The 23,868-nt window shown below is 29.0% G+C and overlaps 1 protein-coding gene across 1 annotated transcript in view; it reads right to left on the reverse strand.

Annotated features, from left to right (window-relative positions):
- The window catches only part of LOC106688246 (transient receptor potential protein), a gene marked incomplete at its 5' end in the record, with an annotated part of 45,360 nt that overhangs the window by 19,368 nt on the left and 2,124 nt on the right, over positions 1 to 23,868 (reverse strand). The window contains 4 exon segments of the mRNA XM_024360613.2: positions 3,904 to 4,037; positions 8,968 to 9,074; positions 15,064 to 15,209; positions 19,669 to 19,821. Coding sequence (XP_024216381.1) covers positions 3,904 to 4,037; positions 8,968 to 9,074; positions 15,064 to 15,209; positions 19,669 to 19,821 — 540 coding nt within the window.

Below are 23,868 nucleotides of genomic sequence, written 5' to 3' on the forward strand. Positions count from 1 at the left end.
AAAAAAAATTGATTTTAATTAATATAAAAATATCCTTTTTATATCATCGTGCAATAAATTTAATTAATAACTGTCATTGTTATCAAAATGTCCCAATGAATTCAGTTGCGCCGAAATAAAAAAAAAAAGGGTTTGTAATCAAATTTATCAAACTGGATGTGAAAAAAGGTTGTAAACTAATAATATAATGGCATGGAAATACAGCCTCTGCAATTAATACATTAGTAACAGCTATACACTAATAAAATATATTTTTACTCAATAAAACAATAAATTTATTATTTATTAATTGTTAGAAGATAAAGATATACTTTTAATATATATTGAATTGCTATATGAGACATCATACTTAATAATCCAATTTTAGAAATAATAGTAAATTTTTATTTTGTTTTATGTCATTTAGTTTTGTTTGTTTTCTCTCCATCATATCTAAATATCACCAAACAGCATATCATAACTAAATTATTACAAGTAACGAGCAAATACATCATTGTTGTATTTTTTTTTTCTCTGCGTCTGTTTTAATTTCTCATTCATCTCATATTACAAAAACTGAAATAACAAAATTTTTATTTAAATTTAAAACTAATCAAATGACGAATTATTTTTCTGTAAGCACTCATAAGACGACAAGGAAAACAAAGGAATGAATAAATAAAAATATAGTAATGAGTTAAAAGTTAAACAAAGATGAATAATAATAAATATCAGCTATAAATAAATAATAATATATAATTTAGTATAGAATCTGGATATTCCTTCATTCCTCTATCTCGGGGAAGTGACTTGGAGTAAGCCAATCTGTGGGCTTAGTCAAGTTCTGGACAACAGAAGCCTGTCACGTCTAGAGGACGAAGCTTAAGGCTAGGGAATCTTGTCACCGATATTACTTCCAACTGCGGTAGTACTCACTTTTAGATTTAGAACCGAAGTTGAATAATAAATATTTTGTAATAATTAAATGATGCGTAGGAAGGAGCGCTACCATTTTTTGAAAATATACATAAAGTCATAATTGTTGTTATTTTAATTTTTTCTTCAGTATTATTTTGAGAAAGTGTTCCTTAAACACTGTGGTTTTTTCTCTGTTCTCATAAAACATCTAATCAAGCGCCATTTTGAACAGAAAAGACGTACGGTGCTACACCCAAACAAAATCAGGAGAATTCTTTCTTTAACGAATTTTTTAAAATTCGATTTTGATTTATAAAACCTCCAAATTTATATTTTTTCAATCATGAATTTTTTCAACCAAGAAAATAACTAAACACCACTCAAATTTTTAAGTTGAAAATTAACAAAACATCACCATTGTGCATTGAGCCATGTAAAACGAATATCAAAAAGATATAAATTATTACACAATTATTTAATATTTGTATTAATTATTTTATTATGTAATTAAATAACAAATTATAATATATCGGGAATGTTTTTGAGTTCTACGTATTTTGAAAATTAAAACCTCAAAATTGGAGGGAATGATTTATTTTTCTTGGTCCATTACAAATTTTCATAATTGAAAATATTTGATAAAATATCAAAATATTGACTTTGGCCGAGCTAATTGACAATATTTCATTTCTCAGTCCTTAAATACTATCACTTCCTACAAAGCTAATCAATTTTCTTTAAAAAAAAAATCAGTATGATAATTTACTAATTAAAACAGCGAAAATTATACCTTCTTTCCTATGTTTAACAATATTTTTTTTGGCTTCAGTATTACTTTCAATACATTTAATAAGATATTAAAAGTTAATAAAAATTTAACATTATACATTTTAGAATCAATATAGCTTGGTATAACATTTCATAATTTTGAAAGTTTTGTTAAATTTCAGTTTGAGCTCTAAGAATACTTGATGCTTTAATGAATAACTGCAAAAAAACAAAACAAAAAAAAAACACAATCTTCTATATAAGAAAATAAAGAAAATCCGTTCCCCCTTCTTCTGCTTATTACTCCATTACGCGGGACCCTTATATTTTTTTATTTCACCACGCTCTTCAGTATTATTCACATTAACTTTTTTTTTTTTTTTTTTTTTTTTTTTTTTTTTTTTTTTTTTTTTTTTTTTTTTTTTTTTTTTTTTTATTTTACAAAATTTATTGTTCATTAATCAAAAGTTCACGCAGCTGATACAATAGTGAGACATGTAAAAATTGTATAAAAATGAAATAGTCATGTATTTTTTTCAACATATTTTTATTAAATATAAAATGTAGAATATTTACTAAATTGTTTTAGGATACTCTCTTATACAATAAAATTTTCCACATTAAAACTTACACGATTGTTTTGGCAAAACGAACCTAAGGGGGGAAAATAACAAAATATTATTGAATTAAAAAAAAAAAAATTAAAATTGGATAGAATAAAATACATAGCATTGGGTGGCATGAAATGCATACCATTGTATCATTACAATATTATGTATTATGTATGACATAATGCCTTTGTTTTATTTTTACATTTATATTTATGTGGACAGTTAATAATTCTTCCTAACACAGAGTAAAATGTAAAACACGTCAAAGATTTATTTTTATTTTATTTTTTAAATTATGTAGACAGGGGTGTTGTTAATACTATAAAATTATATAATATTATCAAGTTTGGTGTAGTGAAAATATCATCCGTCTTAAAATATTATATATATAAAATAAAAATAAACCGCTACAACCTATGAGGGTCAGGAGTGCAGTGCTTAGTAAGAAAGTACGCTTACTAGATCAACGGTTGTGTAAGGAGGTGATTTTGTCAGAATTACGCTCACAACCGCCAGATTTCCCCCCAATTAAGAGTACTCATTTTATGGGGCTGATTGGATCACGGAGGGTTGATTCACAGCTATAGTAATGGAATAAATAATTTTCTGTCACAACCAGATTCGAACTCTGGTTCTTGAAGTTGTTAGCACAGTTCCTCAACTTATACAAGAGTTAACACTACAAAACTGGTTGATAAAGAGATAATATATAGTATATTTGTTAGATAATAATAATTATTATTATCATTCGTGATTTTATAGAGAAAATCGTTTCCAGAAGCGACTTTGACAAAATCTTTGGTATGGACAAGGACAATTAATTGGTTGACAATGATTTGTTCCCGAAATCTACCATTTAATGTTATTTTTAGAATGCAGTCATTAGTAAAATTATTAAAATAAATATATATTTTTTAACTTATATTCAAATTATACAATATGCCACACTTAAAGAAAAGAATTATTATGGCTATAAGTACCCAATAATACTATATATGTGTATTAAATAAAGAGAAAAGTAAATAATAATAATAATAAAAATAAAATAAAATAACTAAAATTAAAATGGATAATATGGATTAAATGGATGCATTGTAAGCAAATATAGGCAGGCGAATGAATTAAATTAAATCAAATAACATCAAAGTTAATACTCTGAATGCGGTTTCAGTTGTGATTCCAGAAGGCATGACTTCAATATTATAGTTTTTAGATGCAGATAAATTATGCATCACGTAAGTGGTTTATTACCAGAGAACTTTGCATTATAAAGTTTGCTTTAGAACGACTTAGTTTGACTTATTAATATCCATTTAAATCTTTAAAAAAATGTTTTTACAATAGTCTTCGAATGAAATATGTACCTCAGCAATACAGGAACAAAACTTTTTAAAATAGCGATTTAAAGTGGATAAAATAACTAATTTTTTTTATCATGATTTTTATTACAAAATCATAATACTACGTTCACTGATATGACACACTATGTTAATGAATTAATTATTCACGGTTCATATGTAATACAATTGCACTATTAATGATTATTATTTGTATTATGAAAAGAAAATTCAAGTATTTTTAAAAACTAAAACTTTAAGTTTGATATAAGTACATTGGAAGAACTTACCACATCCGAAAGCGAACAAAACGAGTGTATATATGAAGAAGAACTTAATTATATCTATTATCATGCGACCAAGTGAAATCTGTAAAGGCCCAAGATGAGGATTAACACTGAAGATGTGGACTAACTTTAGGAAACTGAAAAATAAAAATTCAATTTAACTATCAGGAACGACATTGATTAATTAAAATATAAAACAATGTTATAATTTAAATACTTTTATCTAGTGTATTGTTAACTTAATTTTAAATATTATCTAATGTAAAATTTTCCATCTAATATATATTTTTTCTATATAAAATAAATTAAATTATTTAACCAAATTAGAATTTGCAAATATACTGGATTTAGTTTTAAATTAAACTTAAATATTTAAGAAAACCCTGATTAATGGTAATAAATTATTATAAAAAAAGGTAGAAATTCTCGCCCAGTTAATAGCAGTTTATGTTCTAAATCTAATAGATGTACCATTTTTAAAAGAGAAATTAAATTAATTCACTTAAAATGTGGACATATGACCATTTGATTGGTATGCACTATTATTTATTATTACTTATAGTTTAAACTCGTCTGGCAGACAATAAATATTTAACCTAAATATTGATTAAGTACAAAATATTACATACTACATTGTACAAAATATTACAATATATACAAATCTTACAAATGAATAAAAAATTTTTTTTTATATGACCTACTAAGACACACTATTACTGTAATATGCAATTGAAATTCACATTCCAATTACAATAATTACACAAGAAAAAGAAAATGTCCAATTTATAGAAATTATTATATGACTTGTGATTCATATTGTTATGATTCATGATTCATACATAAGTTATATTCATATATACAGGAGGGGGTGGGCAGCGGTAGCAGCGTTCTACCATCTACCAACCCAAAGGTTGTCAGATCGAATCCCTGTCCCACCCGGGCTTTTTTCAAGCATAAAAATAATGCAAAGCTCACTCACAACCTCCACCCGAGAATTTGTGAGGCCCGTTGGCCAATCGGTGGCACTCACAAAAAAAAAAAAATAGACGTGGGAGTGACGAACCTACCCTAAGAAAAAAACACATCAAGAAACTTAGACCGCCATGGTCTGTCGCCCATATAATAATAATAAAAATAATAATAAAATAATTTAATTTGTTTTATAATTATTATTATTTTGTTACATTTCTATTTTATTTAATATATCTTTTTCTTTCACTTATTTTCATTAATGATTTTGTCTTGTAAACATAGTAAGAATGAATACTATCAGCTCTGATTCCCATTGTCCTTGACAGCTTATATTATTATTTTTCAATAAAATGACATAAAATCTTATATGAAATTATACGTTCATTAAAATGTATTTATTTCAGGGATTACTTATTTATTTATATGAAAATGGACTATAAAACCTAAAAAAAATAAATTAGTTCAGAACACCAAAACATAGGACTAATAAATATCGCTATGGATCCTTCATATGAACCTTGCATCCTCAGGGTTTTGTAAAAGTAAAATCAATCATTTAGAATATGTTCATACCTATGACTGAACTCTGACCAAAGCTTCGTCCCCTCATATGGAGTGGCAAAGTAAGTCTCGGGAACACAGCCATTTCAACCTTGGAGGATTATAGGATTTATTTTAAATGGTAGATGGGGATAGTAATAAAAGTTTAGGATGACAAGTAAAGTTCTGTTTGAGAGGGGCCTTTTGTATCGGAGGGAGTGAAGGCGTACCCTAGCAATATCTGTAGCTGCACCGGTTCGAATCTGGCCTGGTGAGAGGGGGTTTACTTTAATTAAATGGCGGTCCCACGGAATAAATACTTGACCCTCCTGCTCTGGTTTGAATAAGTCAGTTACCTCCAGGAACCAAGGGGTGACCAAATAAGAGGTAAGAATTAGTAGTAAATTTGAAAATTGGGATAGAATATACTACTAATGTTTGTAATTATTATTGTATACTTGTATAGGAAAGGATACTGTAGGACTGGAGAGGAGAGGTTTACGACGGAGAGTAAAGGTGATCTGATGGGATTTGTCAGGATTTATTTTGATTCTCCAGTTTTGACACCATTCTTCAATAGATGTTATGTGTGTCTGTAGTGTTTGTGATGCATTAGTTGGGTCGTTGTTTACAGACAGTATACAACGAGATTGTGTCATCAGCGTATGTTGTTAGGACTGTCTAGGGTGGGTTGGAATGTCAGCTGTATAAGCCGTATAAAGAATGGGACCTAAGATACTACCTTGAGGAACACCGGCGGACTGAGAAAAGAGTGATGAGCAGGCTAGGTTATGATTTACTTTAAAGTTTCTATCAAAGAGGTAGGAGAGGATTATAAGGAAGTATGTAGAGGGTAGGAATTGACGAAGTTTATAGAGCAGACCTGGATGCCAGACTCGATCAATAGCTTGTTCAACATCGAGGAAGACTCCCTTGCAGTACATTTCGCGCTCCATTGTGGAAGATATGACAACAACCACTCGATGACTCTGTTTTATGGTAGAATGGGATGTTCTAAATCCAAACTGGTGGCCAGGAATAACATGATATGAGTCAAGGATTGGATAGAGGCGTTTTAATAAGAGTTTTTCTAGGATTTTGCCCATAATAGGGAGCAGTGAAATAGGACGGTAGGAAGATGGATATTCAAGTGGCTTGGAGGGTTTGGGATACATTTTTATTATAGACATTTTCGAAGGGTCGGGGAAATAGGTGGATCGGAGTGTAGCATTATAGATATAGGTAAGGAATAGAATGTCTTTACGAGGGAGCTGTTTCAGAATGTGTGCTGTGATAAGATCGTGGCCAGGAGCTTTTTTAGAAGGTAACTGGTGGATGATGTTCATTATTTCTGATGGATGAAAGGCATTAGGAGGAAGGGTCATTTGGAGTGGAATGGCTTTAAAAAATAGAGTTCACACAGCTAAACAGTTGTACTAAAATCCACCCAATTTATATTCGGAGCCATAACTCTAACTAACAAAAACATCGGTATATGCACAGAAAACATGAAAATCCTACTCTAAGAAGAAAATTTCCAAATTTATGAATTAATATTACTCAATAAGACTAATAAATACAAGGTATGTGAACATAGGAGTGGATTAATTATAAACTGAATTAATTCCCTGCAACAGTAGAGCTCCTTTATTCTATATCAAAGCTGGTACTAATGGGGAAATGGAGTGAATTACAGAAAGATCTACCTACATTTAGCAATGGAAAACGAAATATCGATGTTATCTATAAATTGGACTAACAGCGGTTCTTGGAAAATAAATGATTTATTATTTATATCCAATCAAATAAATCTATTTTATTTATATAAATAACAAAAATATTTCGATTCATTCAGGAGTCATCTTTTTTTAAAAAGTTTAAACAAATGTATATTATATCATCAGCTTTATTAAAATTTCTTTGAAAACAAATAACAAACTTTATTCATGTTTATAATTGAGATAAATTAGGAAAAAGTTGTTTTTAATTTCCACTTCTTTAGAATCAAAAAACCTACCTATATCCTCGATCTCCTCACTATACGATCATCCATCCATTCAATAAACACCAGATCCCGACAGATCGATTTAGAATCGAACCACCCCTCCCATAGAACCACCTCCTTTATCAAATCCTTTGTCATACGTGCAACCACCTTCTGAAATTCTCTTCTTATCTCCATTTGCCAATCCTCATCCATTCCTTCCTTTAAAAAACACCTATTCCTTCACTTACTATAAAACCAAACCTCAGCATCATTGTGGGCAATGTATATATCCATTACTGATTACTTTTACAATATAACCTACGGTTTCTATGTAATTTCAATATGTCACTGAAAATATTTAAAAGTTTGCACCATGTATATATTCTTAGAGAACATTGTCCCAGAATAAAATTATTAACATACACAATTTTGACCCATATTACTCTCAACTTTTATTCTCAAAAAACTCTCCAACGTTTCGGCCTTCAGGCCATCCTAAAGGAGACAACCTATAAAAAAATGTTCGTTTTTTTTTTTTTTTTATATAATAATTACATAATTTACTTAACTACGATATCTTTAGCTATATCCTAAATATTAATGTCTCGTTTTTTAAAGTCTTATTTGCAGGCTAATTGCCCATGTCACATCTTAAAAAATAAATTAAATATTAAAATAACATCATAAAAACTTCAAAAATTGGTTTTTAAATTGATTACTTACCTAAATAACTTTTTATGTTTTAAATTTGAAAACTTTTTTACGTAAATATTTTCTCATTTTCACTTATAATCATCATTTATAACCGAACCTACCTTCAACAGGTTAGGACTCTTTTATCACATTATGATTAAAAATAATTTTTTTACATTTAATAAAATTTAATTCATTTGCTTATAACTTAATATTTCTGAAATCCGTAATTACTATATTCTTATTATATATGTATTTTTTTTTGTCATACATATACCCCCCTCTTTATTTTATTTTTTCACATATTTACTTACTTATACATGCTTTTATATGTGTTATATATGCAAATAAGAATTTAAAAAACAAGACATCAATATTTAAGTTATAGCCAAAGATATCAGTAAGTAATTAATGAAATAATGTAATTATTATAAAAACAAAAAAAAATTTATTTGCCGAAACGTTGGAGAGTTTTTTGAGAATAAAAGTTGAGAGTAATATAGATCAATATTGTGTATATTAATAATGAAATAAGCCACTCTCAAACAATCATATAATAAATCATTAACCTATTATTTTTTTATTCCATTTCATAAATCATACATTGTGATATTTTCTACACTATTTCCACCAGAAATACTTAAAGTAGGCTCAAAATATTTTAGTTCAATTCCCACCAAAACCCATTAGGTGTTTTAAGTACTTTTTAAACACCTCTGTTTTTTCCACATAACCCTAAAACGCATCTAGGGCAAATATATTTTTGAATTCAAAGATCTGGAGTTTTACATTATACATTATTTATATTTTGCCTAATTAATTAAATTAAATTATATACACATATGTATGTATGTATACACGTTTATAGTTTTCACCTGAAAATCATGCCTGCTGCAAAAGCTCCTTCCGAAATCAACATCGGGTCAAACATGTCCCATTGTTCTCGGGCGTAATCATAATTCTGTCCACTCCACATTTCCCTCTGTAAATATAGAGATGATTAATAAATACAGCGAAAATATTAATAAAAAAATATCAAAAGGAGTAATAAATTAATAGATATAATTAATTATATTCTAGCCGTTGATCCCTATACTTCATCACTTAGAACAATGTTAATTATCTCCCTTGAATTCTTAAATAAATATTTTAAAATGCAAATAATTTATGAAAAAAAATTAACGAATCATACATATTTATAATACAATATTATTATACGTATCAACTTATTTTAAAATTGTTGATATTATATAATTATAATGTTAAAATAATTCTATTAAAGCTCTTAGTTTTTCTCTAGCATGTATAATCATTTTAGTTGTGATGAAAAAATAATTAAAGATCATATATGTTACCGGGGCAAACTTTATTTCTTCCAGTGTGGGTTAGAAAATGCATGACACGTTAGCAATGGAAGACGATCTCTTTCAAAGTTTTTTAATTTCCAATCACCCTTTGCAAACCTTGAAAAATGGTTTTAGTTGTGGGATTAGAATCGACGTAAATTCTAGAATCTTCCTTTCGCGCTTAAGGGAAACCTTATCGTGCCTTTTCCTATATTTTAATTAAGTATACCTTTACCCTCCTCTAATCTTGTTTCATGACTAAAATTAATGGAGTATCACTTAAACCCATAGAAACTATAAGTATTAGATGATTTATTATGCTTCAAAATTTACTTGAAAAAGTTTTGTACTTTCATTTTTTCATAACAAATATAAGTAAGACAACATAGTTACAAAAATATTACCATAACCGTTAAATTAGTAGCTTGATCAACACCATAACAACATACTATTAAATCATTTCTTTACTCCCTCATTCAGGAACATGTAGTATGTATGTAGTATCAATTTATAATATATATATATGTAAATATTTAGGAAAAAATAACAATAATGATAAATATAAATAAACTCATGTATTAATACCACAGATAAAATAATTACATAGATAAATTAAATAATTACAAAAGAAAGGAACAAAAAAGATGATGAAAATCTTAACTTTAATTTAAATTAAATAAATCATTTTGATCACCAATGTACAATATTTATATTCTGTTTGGAAAAATCCGTACCTAACTTTGACCCTTACAAGTGGAAACCAACGCAGAACACTAGTAGCATCACTGTTCTTGAAAGCCAGAGGAGACTGGGTAAGGGTTGTTCAAAACTCCAAAAAATATTCACAAAAGATCTCGGAGCCAAAATCGAGGATTGCAGGGATAAGTGGAGCTGAATAGGTATTGTGTTAAATCAATATAAATTATGATATAATTTTGAGGATTAGGATGGATTTTTGTCAAGATTGGTTGACGTGTTGCGGTCATGATAAAGGGCAGCGATTTCTAAACCGAGTGCCGCGGCACCACAAGTGAGTGCCTCTTACTCAAAATAAAAATCAAATTAAAAAATTCATATTTTTTTTTTAAAATATTTATTTATTGGTATTTACAACTGTACATTATAATACATTTAGTAAATCTGATCTAAGTTAAATTGGAGTGTTATAGGCGTGTAGTGAAACTACCCATTGGTAGCACTCTAATGACATTTTACATTAGCTGGTCTCGTGGCCATCTTCTTTTCAGGGGCCTCGGAGGATTGTCAGGAATGGAAGAGGATGCAAGATTAGAAACTAGGGGGTTTGAGTGGTTAGAGAGTATATAATGGCAAGGAGTGATATCTGGTTCGGGCTAGATAGGTTACGTAGGGAACATTAAGGTCTTTATGTATGATTTTATTTGTGACAAAGTAAGGAGGAGGATTTTACGAAGGAATTTGGATTGTAAGGATTGAATACGAGAGGAATTCGAAGATTTAGTGGAGCCCCAAAGCTCAACTCCATATGTCCAGATTGGCCTTATTACAGTCATGTAGATCAGTCTTTTGTAATGTGTTGGAAGTTTAGACCGTTTGTCTAGTAAGTGATGTAATAGTCGAAATCGATGTGCAGTTTCCTGTCTATTCAGTCTTGTGTTAGGATTCCAGGTTAATCGTTTGTCCAAATGTAGTCCAAGGTAGCGAATCTGTTCGACAGGGGTAAGAGTAACATCATTAAATGAAACTGTTGGGGTAAGTGGTATTTTAAGGTAAGGGTAAAGGTGATTTGATGGGATTTGTTGGAATTTATCTTAATCCTCCAATTACACCAATCTTCGAGGGCTGTGATATGGGATTGGAGATTTTGGGATACAAAAAAGAAAATTAAATTTAAAATAACAAATATACCTTGCATTATAGTATTTACTTTATACCGTTTTTTAATTTAATTTCTTGCATATTTAACTACTCTAAGGATGTTTGTGCCAAAATTTTTATTTTATTTAGTTCAACAAGGGTGCTGCGAGATATTTTTAGGCCAAAAAGGGTGCCGCGAATTTTATTTAGCTCAACCGTGGCAAAAAAAGTTTGGGAACCGCTCATATAATGTTTTGTTATTAACATGATATGAAATATTGACAGTTTTTCATGGGGCTTAGATTGGATATATTTGATGTTCAAAAATTTAGTAGTTCCCCATAGTTTCGAGTCTGTGGGCTTAAATACGTTTCAGTATGGTGTTGTACATTAATTCGAGGTTTTCTGTCAATAAAATGCTCTATCAAACAGACTATATAGCTGGCCATATTGCCGTTAAAGCTCTGATGTTTGGAATGTATATTTTATTTTAATCGTATTTTCTAAAAGAAATCCAAGAAATTGTATCTGAAGTGGGATGTTGGACATTATCTGCGTTAGGTACTTTTTTTTATTAATAATTCTTTATTAATTGTTGTTTGGATATGCTTGTGTTTTAAACATCCATTTATTCTTAAAAAATGTCTTAAAAAGAAAATTGGGCTCTTAAAAAATATCAGCAACTTAAAACATTCTCCGACGTGAATGAAAGAGACCATTGGTTAAACGTAGAAATAATATAAAAAAAGTTCCCTTGGATTAATAGAAGTATGTGTTTCTATAATTTTTGATTTCTATGTCTTCTATTTTCGTATGTAAACATTTTATTCCTTCGAGTATAAGGAGAGAAATTTCATTGATAATATTTTTCAGTTTTTCTTTTACATTTTTCCGAGCTAGCTGGTAGAATCGTGACCAAGATTTGGTTATCAAATAATTGATGTTGAATATTTCGGATAGTAATATATTTATTATTTATTATCCTATATATTATATAGGATAATATTTATCATCCGTAATGTAGTGTAAATTAAAACGTTCCAAAAATGTATTACTGTCTGTTTCTATTGTCCGTTTCTTGCCTTTTTAATTTTGCAGTATAAATAAGTTTCAACTTATGCACTCTCCTTATGTACTTAAATATAATTCACAAATATTTTTTTTAATCACAAAATATATAGTAATATAATTTCAAACAATAAAACAGTTCTGTTTAATAGTATTTTACTACCATTATTAGTTAATAGTTTTATTCATAGTACTTGCAAATCTGTGTTATTTATTTTTTTATATCAAAAAAAGGAATTTTTTAAAATATAAATAAATATATAAGAAAAAATTATAATATTGTATTTAATTCGCAGCCCTATTTTCATAGATTTGACTTTTTATAATATTAACTTTGTTAAATAATTTCTTATAATCATGTGTACATATTTCAAATAATTTTAGTAGAAAAATAAAAGGCATTTTGATATTAATCATAATAAAAAACTAAACTGAATTGTTTAAATGTTTCAACAATAGATTGATGAATCATAAACTTATATTGAATGACCCCGTTTATTATCTAATTGAAAGGTTTTATTATCTGTAACGGATAATATTTCTTTCACAGTAGTAATAGGAACATATTGTTGATATATAAAAAGGTATAAGCATCGTTATATTTTATTTATTTTTTTACTGATTTCATAAAAATCGGGTAAGGCGTTCAGAAGCGGTGATATCCCGTTCCTAAAGGAGGGGGATTTGATTTATCCATTTATGATTTTTAGTCTATAAGAAACATGTGTAACAAGTTTCATCAATATCGACAAAACAATCTGACAGCTTCTTCCCTCCTACTAACGAAGGGTGTTTATTGAACTATAAAAGATTTTCAGTCATTCGATGAGAAATATGTTTTTTTGCTATATAAGAATAAAAATATGTTTTCTCCTCGTATTTTATTTATTACCTTTCATTCTATTTTCTGATTTTATTAATTTTTTTAACAACCGATTTCGGTCTCGACGCCTATCTCTAGTTTCTATGCTAAACACGTAACGCCCACGCTTATTCCCCCTTTCTTGTCATTTCAGGACTCACAATTTGTAAGGGACGAGGGCCGTAACGAGTTTAACTTTTAATTCATCAAATTATAAAATTAAATATTATATTTGTTTACAAATAACTCTAAAATTCAATAACACGGATCTGTGAAATGGAGTACATGGTTAAAAATCAACAGTATGATACTTCCATCTATATTTTTGATTATTGAAACCCATATAGCGGCTAACCAATGTTAAAGAGAAACAAGGTTCAAGTTGTGGATTTATTTACGTGTTGATATATATTAGCGTGCGTATATAGTGAAGCCTCCTACCTCTCTTTGGGGTTTAACTTAAAAACGAAGTGAAACACTAACAGTATCCGTACAGAACTGATAATTAACGGTCTCCCTCCCTTCATTATTTTATCCCTCGTTATTCCTTTATCTCCCATTATTTCTTTTTCTATCTTCATACTTCTACCACAGGAATCGTTCGTCGTCCAGGCTCATAAATAAGCTCCAGGGCCCAGAACAGTAAGCTCTATAAATTTTAACCGGCAGGAAATTTTTTTTAAATTATATTATTTGTAAACTTATTTTTTTTTACATATATTTTAAAGAATAATAGCAATTCCTGTAATATTTTCACTTTGAAAGAGCTAATTTTTTTTTTCATAATTGTTATAATTTTCTATGAATATACATATTAGCATTAGTATATACTTTTAATTTAATAATTAGTTATAGTTAGTGAAATTTCAATGACATTGTTTATCATTTTTTATTGGTTTAATTATATTGATGACCATTTGGTTTTGAATAATTATTTTTAATTTAATTTTTTATTTTCATTTTATTTAATAAAGCAGTATTATATTAATAAAGTATACCTCAAAAATAAAACGTTAGATGAATTATCTCATTTTTATTATATGTGCGGCAACGGCGGACTTGATTACAGACAGGATTTACGTGAACAAACCTAAATTATACTGGTCTGTTCGAAACAAAATGGCTGAAATACCTCCTTTGGTGTAGGAAAAAAAATTATTATTATCTGAATATTATAAACCTTTTAAAAAATTATCCTGGTCCCTCCACCATTTAGTACATTGTAGCCCTTTTCTCATTCTGCTATATTTTTCTGTAGACTGAGAATAGACTAAATATTGAATGTTGCATGTATCTGAAAATACACTAATGATTATTATATTATGTGTTCATTGTAGAATTTTCTTTTTATCTCTTGTATACTACTGAATTAAGACATCTAAATTATCTAGCATATGTCGAGGTAAAAATATATAATGTACATATTAAACGTCGGTAGTGGTGTGGTCAGGAAAAACATTTAATTAAACAGAAATGATAATTGAAACCATTAAATTTAATAATTATAAAAAAGTAATAACAACTAAAATAAAAATTATAGATCATGTTAAAATGTATAAGGGAATGTATAAGGGGATTATTTTGGAAGAAATCCGAAATAATCCTAGAAGAAATAAATGACATAGATAAGGGAAAAGAGAGGAAAAAAAAGTTATCTTCTTCTTGTCATTTTGTTCTCAAAATTTATCATTATAAAAAATAATCAATACTATAACACAATTGCCTTACTTTATATTAACAGATTTAAAAAAAAAACTGTAAAAAATAATAATATAACTAATAAAAGAAAACATTTGCTTATTATAGTTTTCATTTTTTCAAGAAAATTTATAAGACTTCAAAAAATGGTTTTTTTTTACCTGTACAATAAACCAGGCGGTGGCTCGCATGCAGATCCAAGTGCAATAAAACATGTTTGTGATGAAATCAACTATATTCCAAAGATCATTGACGTAATCCAGCAATCCATCAGACCATAATGCTCTAGCTTCGTTCCATATAAGACCTTCAGTATACCATCAAACAGCATTAATAGAGGATGTAAATGATAATAAAATGTTATAAAAAAAACCTAAATAATAATTAAACTATTTAATGTGAGCCAACGTTTGCAGAGCTTCCTCTGTGCTAACAATTAAAATAATGTAACAAAGAAAGAGGATAGATAATATGAAATAAAATTAAAGTAGGGTGTAGTTAAATAAGATTTAAAATGTGTGAAATTTTATATAAAAATAAACAAAGTAGGTTAAAGAAAAATAAATTAAGATTTACAGAGAAAATTATTAATAAGATGAATTGAAAAAAAAAGTATTAGACAATTAATGAAAACGGAAATATTAAAAAATAAAAAAATTAGATAAAAAAGATCTTTTTTATAATATCATTATTGAGATTTACATCTTTACATAACACATTTAGTAAATTTGCTGTAAGTTTATAATGGAATGATACAGGCGTGTAACGAAACTATCCATTAGTAGCAATCTAAGATAAAACATAAACATAAAAATACAGTAAACTCTAAAAGGCGGAAAAATAATGGAAGTAAGAATAAAAGTCAAGAAAAAAAAAATTGAAATAACAATAAAAGTCGAGAAAAAAGAAAATAATGGAATTAAGAATAAAATTCAAGAAAAAAGAAAATAATGGAAATAAGAATAAAAGTCAAGAAAATAATGGAAATAAGAATAAAAGTCAAGAAAAAAGAAAATAATGGAAATAAGAATAAAATTCAAGAAAAAAGAAAATAATGGAAATAAGAATAAAAGTCAAGAAAAAAGAATATAATGGAAAACTGCGGCTTCAAATATTATTAGTATTATTTTAAAAATAATAATTGCTGATATAATTATATTATTAACATCAGTTGTTTTGATAGTCTCAAAACATTTTTTATTCCTTTATAAGTCCGACGTTTCGGACAATGCGGCTATCCTCCAAGACAATCTAAATACAATCAAATCATTTCCAAAACAACTTCATGTTCGCTATTCTTCCCTAATTAGTCAATTGTTCACATTAAATTAAAAATTAAAATTATTATTATTGTTTAGATATAATTTAACAAAGAAGGTTGGCTATATAAATAATTTTAAGTTAATGTGAACAATTGACTAATTATGGTAATTTGTGGACTGATATAAATGACCTGGGCAGAATAGCCTGCATGAAGTTGTTTTTAAAATGATTTGGATCTAAAATTGTATTAAGATTGCCTTTTAGGATGGCCGAATTGGCAGAAGCTTCGGACTTATAAAGGAATAAAAAATGTTTTTAGACTAAAACGGATAAAATTTTATTTATTTAAGCAATATTAACCAGTATCAAGAAAGTGTTAAGATTATGTATTATAAATGAACAAGATGATTTGTTTCCTATCAATCTTATCAATAAATAGCCAATAGTTGTGGCACAAACCTTGATTTAGTTGTGACACTGCAATATAGAACAAAAGTGACAATTGTCATGATTATGCAAACAATAAAGTTGCGAAAAGTCGCCAGTATTGTTGACTGGTGCTAAAGATTCACAAAAAATAGATAAAGGGTAGAGGAATGCAAGCCTATGCTAAAGACGCCTGATTTTAAGAGAGGTTTTTTTTTTATTATTATTTTTATTTTTATTATTTTTTTTTTTATTATTTTATGTATTTATTTATTTTTTTATTTTCGTATGTATGAGATCATCCATCACTATTACCTATAGCCCACAACTGTGTGGCAGATTGTAATATCTATCAATAAATAAATCTATCAAAAACGCCTTAAGACACACCTGGCAGATAGTACAAATTGTGATGCCCAGTCCCTAACCAGTACTGTCGCAAAATGGTCCGACACTCATTGAGAGGTCGCTTCAGGGCGGGAATATTCGAAAGGAATCGTTCTTCTTCAGGAATCGCTCATAACGGATCACAAGACATTGGATTTGAATGTGTGCCTTTTCCGCTCGTGCTCAGCATCAGAGAACAATAATTTATTCGCTAGAAATTAACAAAGTGCCTACCTGAGCTTACTTATTGGCAACAAATTTGAAACAAAAGCGAATCTGAAAGGAAGTGTAGAAGAACCCAACGTTTAACCCAAATATTAATCTAGTATACATAATTTAAAAACTTAAATGTAAAAAAATAAGTTATTCATATATTCTGACCACACGGTAAAAATATGTCTATCTGCTGAAAGAAACATTACATTTAAACAGATTATTATTGAAAGACCTTTAAACAAAGCCTTTAAACTCTAATAATTAAATTTATTCTTCAATTATTCAATTAAAAAATTAACCATTGATCGTTTCTCCAATTAATACGGACTTATTTACGGGTATTTTTTTTTATATTAAAACATTCAAGTGTATTTTCCTTGAAATGTAATTTTGAACTCTTAACTTTAGAATATTTATTAAGGTATGGATGGAATTTATAAAATAATCTTACCCTCTTTTTTAAAACATTAAAGATTGATTCTGATAATAGATGAAATTAGGTAAGTTTAGCTTTAAATAATTGAAAAATGACTGTCTGATATATAAATATAAATAATAAAAAAAACACTCCTGCTGAGTTTAGGTTCATTGTATTTGTTTTTTTTTTTTGCTGTTTTACGTTTTCCTTGTGAAGTCATATACCCCTAAGGCTATCAGTGTGTATCTAAGAACTTCCCCAGCGTACCATACTCCGCCTTTAGCTGCTTCGCGGATATGCCCCTCGGATACACATAGCCTATCTACCAAGAATGATAGGCAGTAGGGTGTTAATGATGAATAGCGTGGTTATTTTTTAGGAAGTATGAATAACGTTTTCACATTTTTTATCTAAAAATAAATGTCCCTACGGCAGGGAGGGGCACGAATGTTTATGTTTCATGGTCAGCAATTTTTTTTTTTTGACAGTTTGAAGTATTTTTGAAATTTCAGATTCAAAATTATCACTTTCAGTGAGAATGAATCATGCAGTAGTTACTAAATAGATTTAAAATAAAATTGTGAATTCTAGAAGTAATTTTGTATTTCTGTAGTAATTTTGTCGTTTCTTTTCTTTTTCAATGCCTCAAAGATTTAATATTTCTTGTTATATATAGATGATTAGCCACATCTAAATTAGAAGGTGAAGGTCAGGGGTGCGGCCAAGAAGAGCAAAAATAGTTCAATTATTTATTAATTGCTAACGTTTCAGCCCACTATGCAGATCTTCATGTTCATCAGAGCTGTGATAGGTGGAGTTACCATTGTAGCTTCGGGAGTTGAGATGTCTACATTACCAACCTTTTAACTGCAACAATGCCGGTTCTATTCCGGCCTGGGCGGGACGACTTGTACACCGTGTGACGGTCCCACAGAATGCATAACTGGACACTCTCAAACAGTTTAGAATAGGTTGGTTACCTTTGGATAACCACTTCTCCAACAGTATATGCGAAAAGACCAAGTAGAGGTAAACAAAAAAAACTTAATTTAATTTTTCCATAAGATTATCCATATTCAAAGGAATATGGGATTTATTTATTTATTTATTTCAGTTAACGCCTTTATGAAAACTAGGGGTGGGAGGAAAGATTACCCAACAGGCTATCATTATATTTTAACCAGAGAGAGAAAGCCGAATTTTTCCGTCATTCTATTCAGGCCCGGATTCGAACTGGTGCCGCTTTAGACACGAGAATATCAAATTGCCAGCGTAACACGGTCGTTAACTAGTGTATGTTGGATAGTTTGATATAATGATATTAAGTTTCTTTTTCGTAATAATAGCGGTACATAATTTTGTATTTACATACTTTATAGCTGCGATTTTGTGAGGTAATAAATGTATACAATTTAAAGTGTTACTTATGATGTACTCATCAATGTTAAATTAATCTATGTACTGCTTGGAGGAAAGTGTAAGGTTAGAGTTGCACAAGCTACTCGCGTTGGTGGATAAATGCACGTGTGGGCCCATACCACAGCTGGCCCATGGTTGCGGTTGTACGGTCAACCAACCGTTCAACGGCCAATACTCTACACACACAGACAGCCTTAATCGGTAATTGACATGATTATATAGAATGAGTATAAATTGTAGTCAAATAAATTAAAGAAATTAATAAATAAATAATAAAAATAAAGATTTCTATGTTACTTAACCTCCTATGTACTCTCAGTTTATTTTTCGATTAGTTTTTGGTTTAGAGTAGTTTATAATAAATGAAATAATGTGCCTCTGATGTCCATAATAATTAATTTTATTATATATAAATACCCTGGTAGAGCTAGCTAGCAAATTTTAAAATCTACTTCATCAACAATCCAGCTACCAGTGTTGGAGAAATAGCAAGTGCATTCACTATTGTTGAGGAATATATATATTTTATTTTTTAGTTTTCCGATGTTAATATTACAAATTTACTATTTATTTCCAAGATAATCAATACATTAACATCAAATAAGACTTATATAAAAAAATGATTCAGTTTACTTACTTATGACATAAACTATTATAAAGGATTCGACAAGGCCTGGCATAGCTCCCCTTTCTGGCCTCTTCCATTCCTGAACAAATTCCACCATCCAATCGGGACCGAACATTTCAATTACCAGTGTCTCAACTCTTTGGGAAGCCATACCGAGTAACACTGAAATTTATAAATAAATAAATATATATTAATTTTAATATAAAATTATGTATTTGTTAATCCCTGAGGTGAAAAAAACTTCTAATAAGAACAGCAGATTAACAAATTAATATGAACAGCTTCCTTGGAAAAAAATGCAAAATTATATAATATATATGTTCCATCTTATAATATATATTAAAAATATAATTTCAATCTTCTAAGGGTATAAATTAAACATAAATAAATTTATAATGATAAATAAAAAAAATATTGTTTTGTAAAAAAAAGAAGTATTTTTTTTGTCTGTCCTTTAATGACTTAAATAAATCTAATTCTTTACATGACTGATTAAAAGAGCTGATATTTCATAATAGTTTTACAGGGTGTTTCAGGAGTAAGTGGCCAAACTGAAAATATGGCAAAACTAAGGACCTCAAAACAAGAAAAAAATTTCCTTTGTTTAAGAGATATTTTCACCTAAAGATTTTCATTGTTATGAATTATTTACGTTACATGAAATAAATACATCCTATATATTTGTTCTAATTACTTTATTAATTAAATGTAAACATTAAGATTCATATTAAATGTTGTTCAAAGTGAATATGCCAGACGATTTCCGAATAGAAGATTACCAAACAAGTCTATCTTTAGCTCCACGTTTTAACGTCTTAGAGAAACTGGTACATTTGCTATAATACCACGTGCTTATTGTATCTTTGGCATTTTACGAAATGAAGAAAGGAGTGCGGCCATATTAAAATATTTTGGTGATAATCCATCTGGCAGTGTACGAAGAGCTGGAGCAGAACATTATGGAGAACTCTCATTGCAGATGAACTTCACCCACATCATTATTAACGGGTACAAAATATGACATTAATGTTTACGTTTATATAATAAAATAGTTGGAACAAATAAATAAGTTTTATTTATTTCATATAACCTAAATAATACATAACAATGAAAATCTTTAGGTGTGAATATCTCCTAAAGAAAGCGTTATACATACTTTCGGACAAACCTTCGGAGGAAAATTTTTCCTTATTTTGAGGTCCTTAAATCATATTTTCAGTTAGGCCACTTAATCCTGAAACACCCTGTGTACACATAACTGACAATAAATAAATGAAAACTGACAAGTCAGAAAAAAAAAAATGACTGGCAAGTCAGAAAGCTTAAATGTAAACTAATTTAACCTAAATTTTATTAGTTAAAAAACACAAAAACGTCTACTTCTAAATTTTTTTTTTTTTTTTTTTTTGAGAAAAAGCAATAAAATCAAATCGCGGATTATTATTTATTATGATCAACTTTATTATTGTTCATACTTCCTTTTTTTGTAGGGTTCATTTTTAAATTATTATTAATCAGTGTGATTGAGGAAAAATGTCAACTAATACTTTCATGGAGTTGTACTTATGGATCCTAAGAATTTTAATAAGATGACTGGGGTGGAGAAGTAGAGAAAAAGTTTTAAAATGGCCAAATATAAAAAGGCTGAAACGTTACTAAAATGTTAAAAACATTTATATTTGTATAAAATAAAATTGTTTACAAATAAAATTAATAAAAAAATATTCTAGTATAGTTTTAGTTTTTTTTACAATGTGGGTATAGTGAATTTCGAAGAATTTTTTTTATCTCGATCATTTTGATTGATAATTAATAATAATTTGTCGGTCTTGTCTTATAGCTATTAATTAGCTTATAATTAATGTAAGTAGTTATAATATATTATTACGAATGTGGTATAACTTGAAAAATAGTTGAACACTAATCAATCTGGGTTTTATCAGCTTAGTGTAAGTAAAGCAAATTGTAAAAGATTTACAAGCGAATATTGTATTGTAAATCTTTTCCAAGGTACATTACACGCTCTCTTGAACATACTGAACTAGACTATCCGTAACTATTACATAAACATCTCAATACCAGGTCATTCAAAAAGTCCTGTCGTTTTTTTGGGGGAAATTATAAATAAATAAATATTTTCAAATAATCACCTTTATTCATCAAAATATCCACCGTTACAGTCGGTAACCTTCTCCCAACGAGATGGTAAAGCCCAAATTCCTTCCTTAAAAAACTGTTGATTTTTACTGCAAAAATAAGTGGTCAGTTCGTGAATTAGGTTGTCACGGTCTTGAAAACATTTTTGTCTCAGATTGTTGTCGAGATCTCTGAATAGGTGATAATCAGTGGGTGACAGGTCAGGGGAATATGGTGGGTGAGGCAAAACTTCCCAGCCTATTTCTGTCAATTTTTCCCTGGTCAATTTGGCGGTGTGTGGTCGAGCGTTGTCTTGAAGAAGCGAAGGTCTTCTTCTGTTGACTAAGCAGGGATCAAAAGTCTTAAGCTTGGATTGGCAATGGTCCAGTATATTGCAGTATACTTCTGCAGTGATGGTTTGCCCTTGATTCAGAATCTCAAAATGCACTATACCTTTGGCTGTCCAGAAAACAATGAGCAAAACTTTCTTTGGATGGAGATCTGGTTTTGGAAATTGTTTAGGTTTCTCATCTGCCGACAACCACTGATATGATCGTCTGAAGTTGTTGTACAACACCCATTTCTCATCACAGGTGATGATTCGATTCAAAAAGGGTTCGACTTTCAAGCGGGAAGTTAACGAAGATGCAGTTGTCAAGCGAACAAGCATATTGGCATCTGAAAGCTTATGAGGAATCCATTTATCCAGTTTTTTCACTTTTCCCAGTTCTTTAAGGTAATTCCAGGCAGTGGTGGCTGAGATATTAAGTTGAGAGGCTACCTCTGAACAACTTTAACGCGGATCCAACTCTACTACTCTTCGAACGTCCTCCTTATCAACTACAGTTGGTCGACCTGAGCGTGCCTCGTCTTCTAGTGTCTCGTCGCCTCCACGAAATTTTGAAAACCAAAATTGTGCCTTCCGCTCAGACAGCACATCTTCCCCAAACACGGAGCATATTTTTCTAGCAGTTTCGGCAGCTTTTGAGCCAAGTTTAAACTCATAGAGCAAAATCGACCGAATTTGAGTTTCAACTAGAATCATTTTAACTAGACAGTTGGATGGTGACTGCATTAAATTAATCCTCCTTAGCCTCCTATTCATAAAGTATAAACATTTGTGTTTACATGGATAAAAGTTGTATTGAACGGAATTAATTACCAAACAATCTAGAATAAAAATAAACAACGAACAAACGAAAAACGACAGGACTTTTTGAATGCCCTGGTAGTTTCAACTTTATGGAAATGCTTTTTGGAAAGTCATAACCTACTGCTTACTCGACCAACAAATTTATTGCTTCTCTCGCTAATTTCATAACTTAGGCTATGAAACAGACTTATATTATTTTTAGTTTTAGCCCTGAAATATAAATTTCAATTCAAGTATTATATCTGTTTTTATTTTTAAACAATTATTAATCAGAAATAGCTTGTATTGCTAAGGGCGAATCTTTATAAATCACCCAAATTTTATGTTTGTAATAAGAATATGAAGAAGTTAAAAAATATGAGTAAGCTCCCAAGATTCTGTAGAGTATGTTCATGGTTCATTCTTTGGTTTTTATCAAACTTAGTTATCAAGTTTACTATTACTTTTTTATGACTTATTCTCTAAATGTATTTCTTAAAATTGGTGATTCTTCTGTACTGGTATGTAAAAACTGGTTAAAAAAAAAAAAAAAAAATCGTATGATAGAATAATTGATAAGTATATTTTGCTTTAAATAAATATTTATTGAACTCTTTATTGTTTGATTATTTTTTTTGTGAATTGTTATCAATTTCATGACCTTTTATGGAGTTTTTCTAACCTTTTAATGTTTTTTTTAGTTGACTTATTGCAGTAAGTCTATTTTTTTTTTTTTAGTGTATGTTAATTTATATAAATATGATTTATTTTATTAAGTTGTGGTTCTAGAGGTTCATTTTAATATAATTAATTAATAAGTGAAGATAAATTATTGTAATTAAAGCTGTTAATTATTATATAACCGTTGATAATGACCAGATTTGCTGACACGTTGGTGATCTGAAATAATTTAGTAGAATGATTGAGGCTTAAAGGGCTTG

This window comes from Halyomorpha halys, unplaced genomic scaffold (genome assembly GCF_000696795.3).
Source record: "Halyomorpha halys isolate HHAL.00 unplaced genomic scaffold, Hhal_1.1 Scaffold1088.1, whole genome shotgun sequence".
NCBI classification, from domain to species: domain Eukaryota; kingdom Metazoa; phylum Arthropoda; class Insecta; order Hemiptera; family Pentatomidae; genus Halyomorpha; species Halyomorpha halys.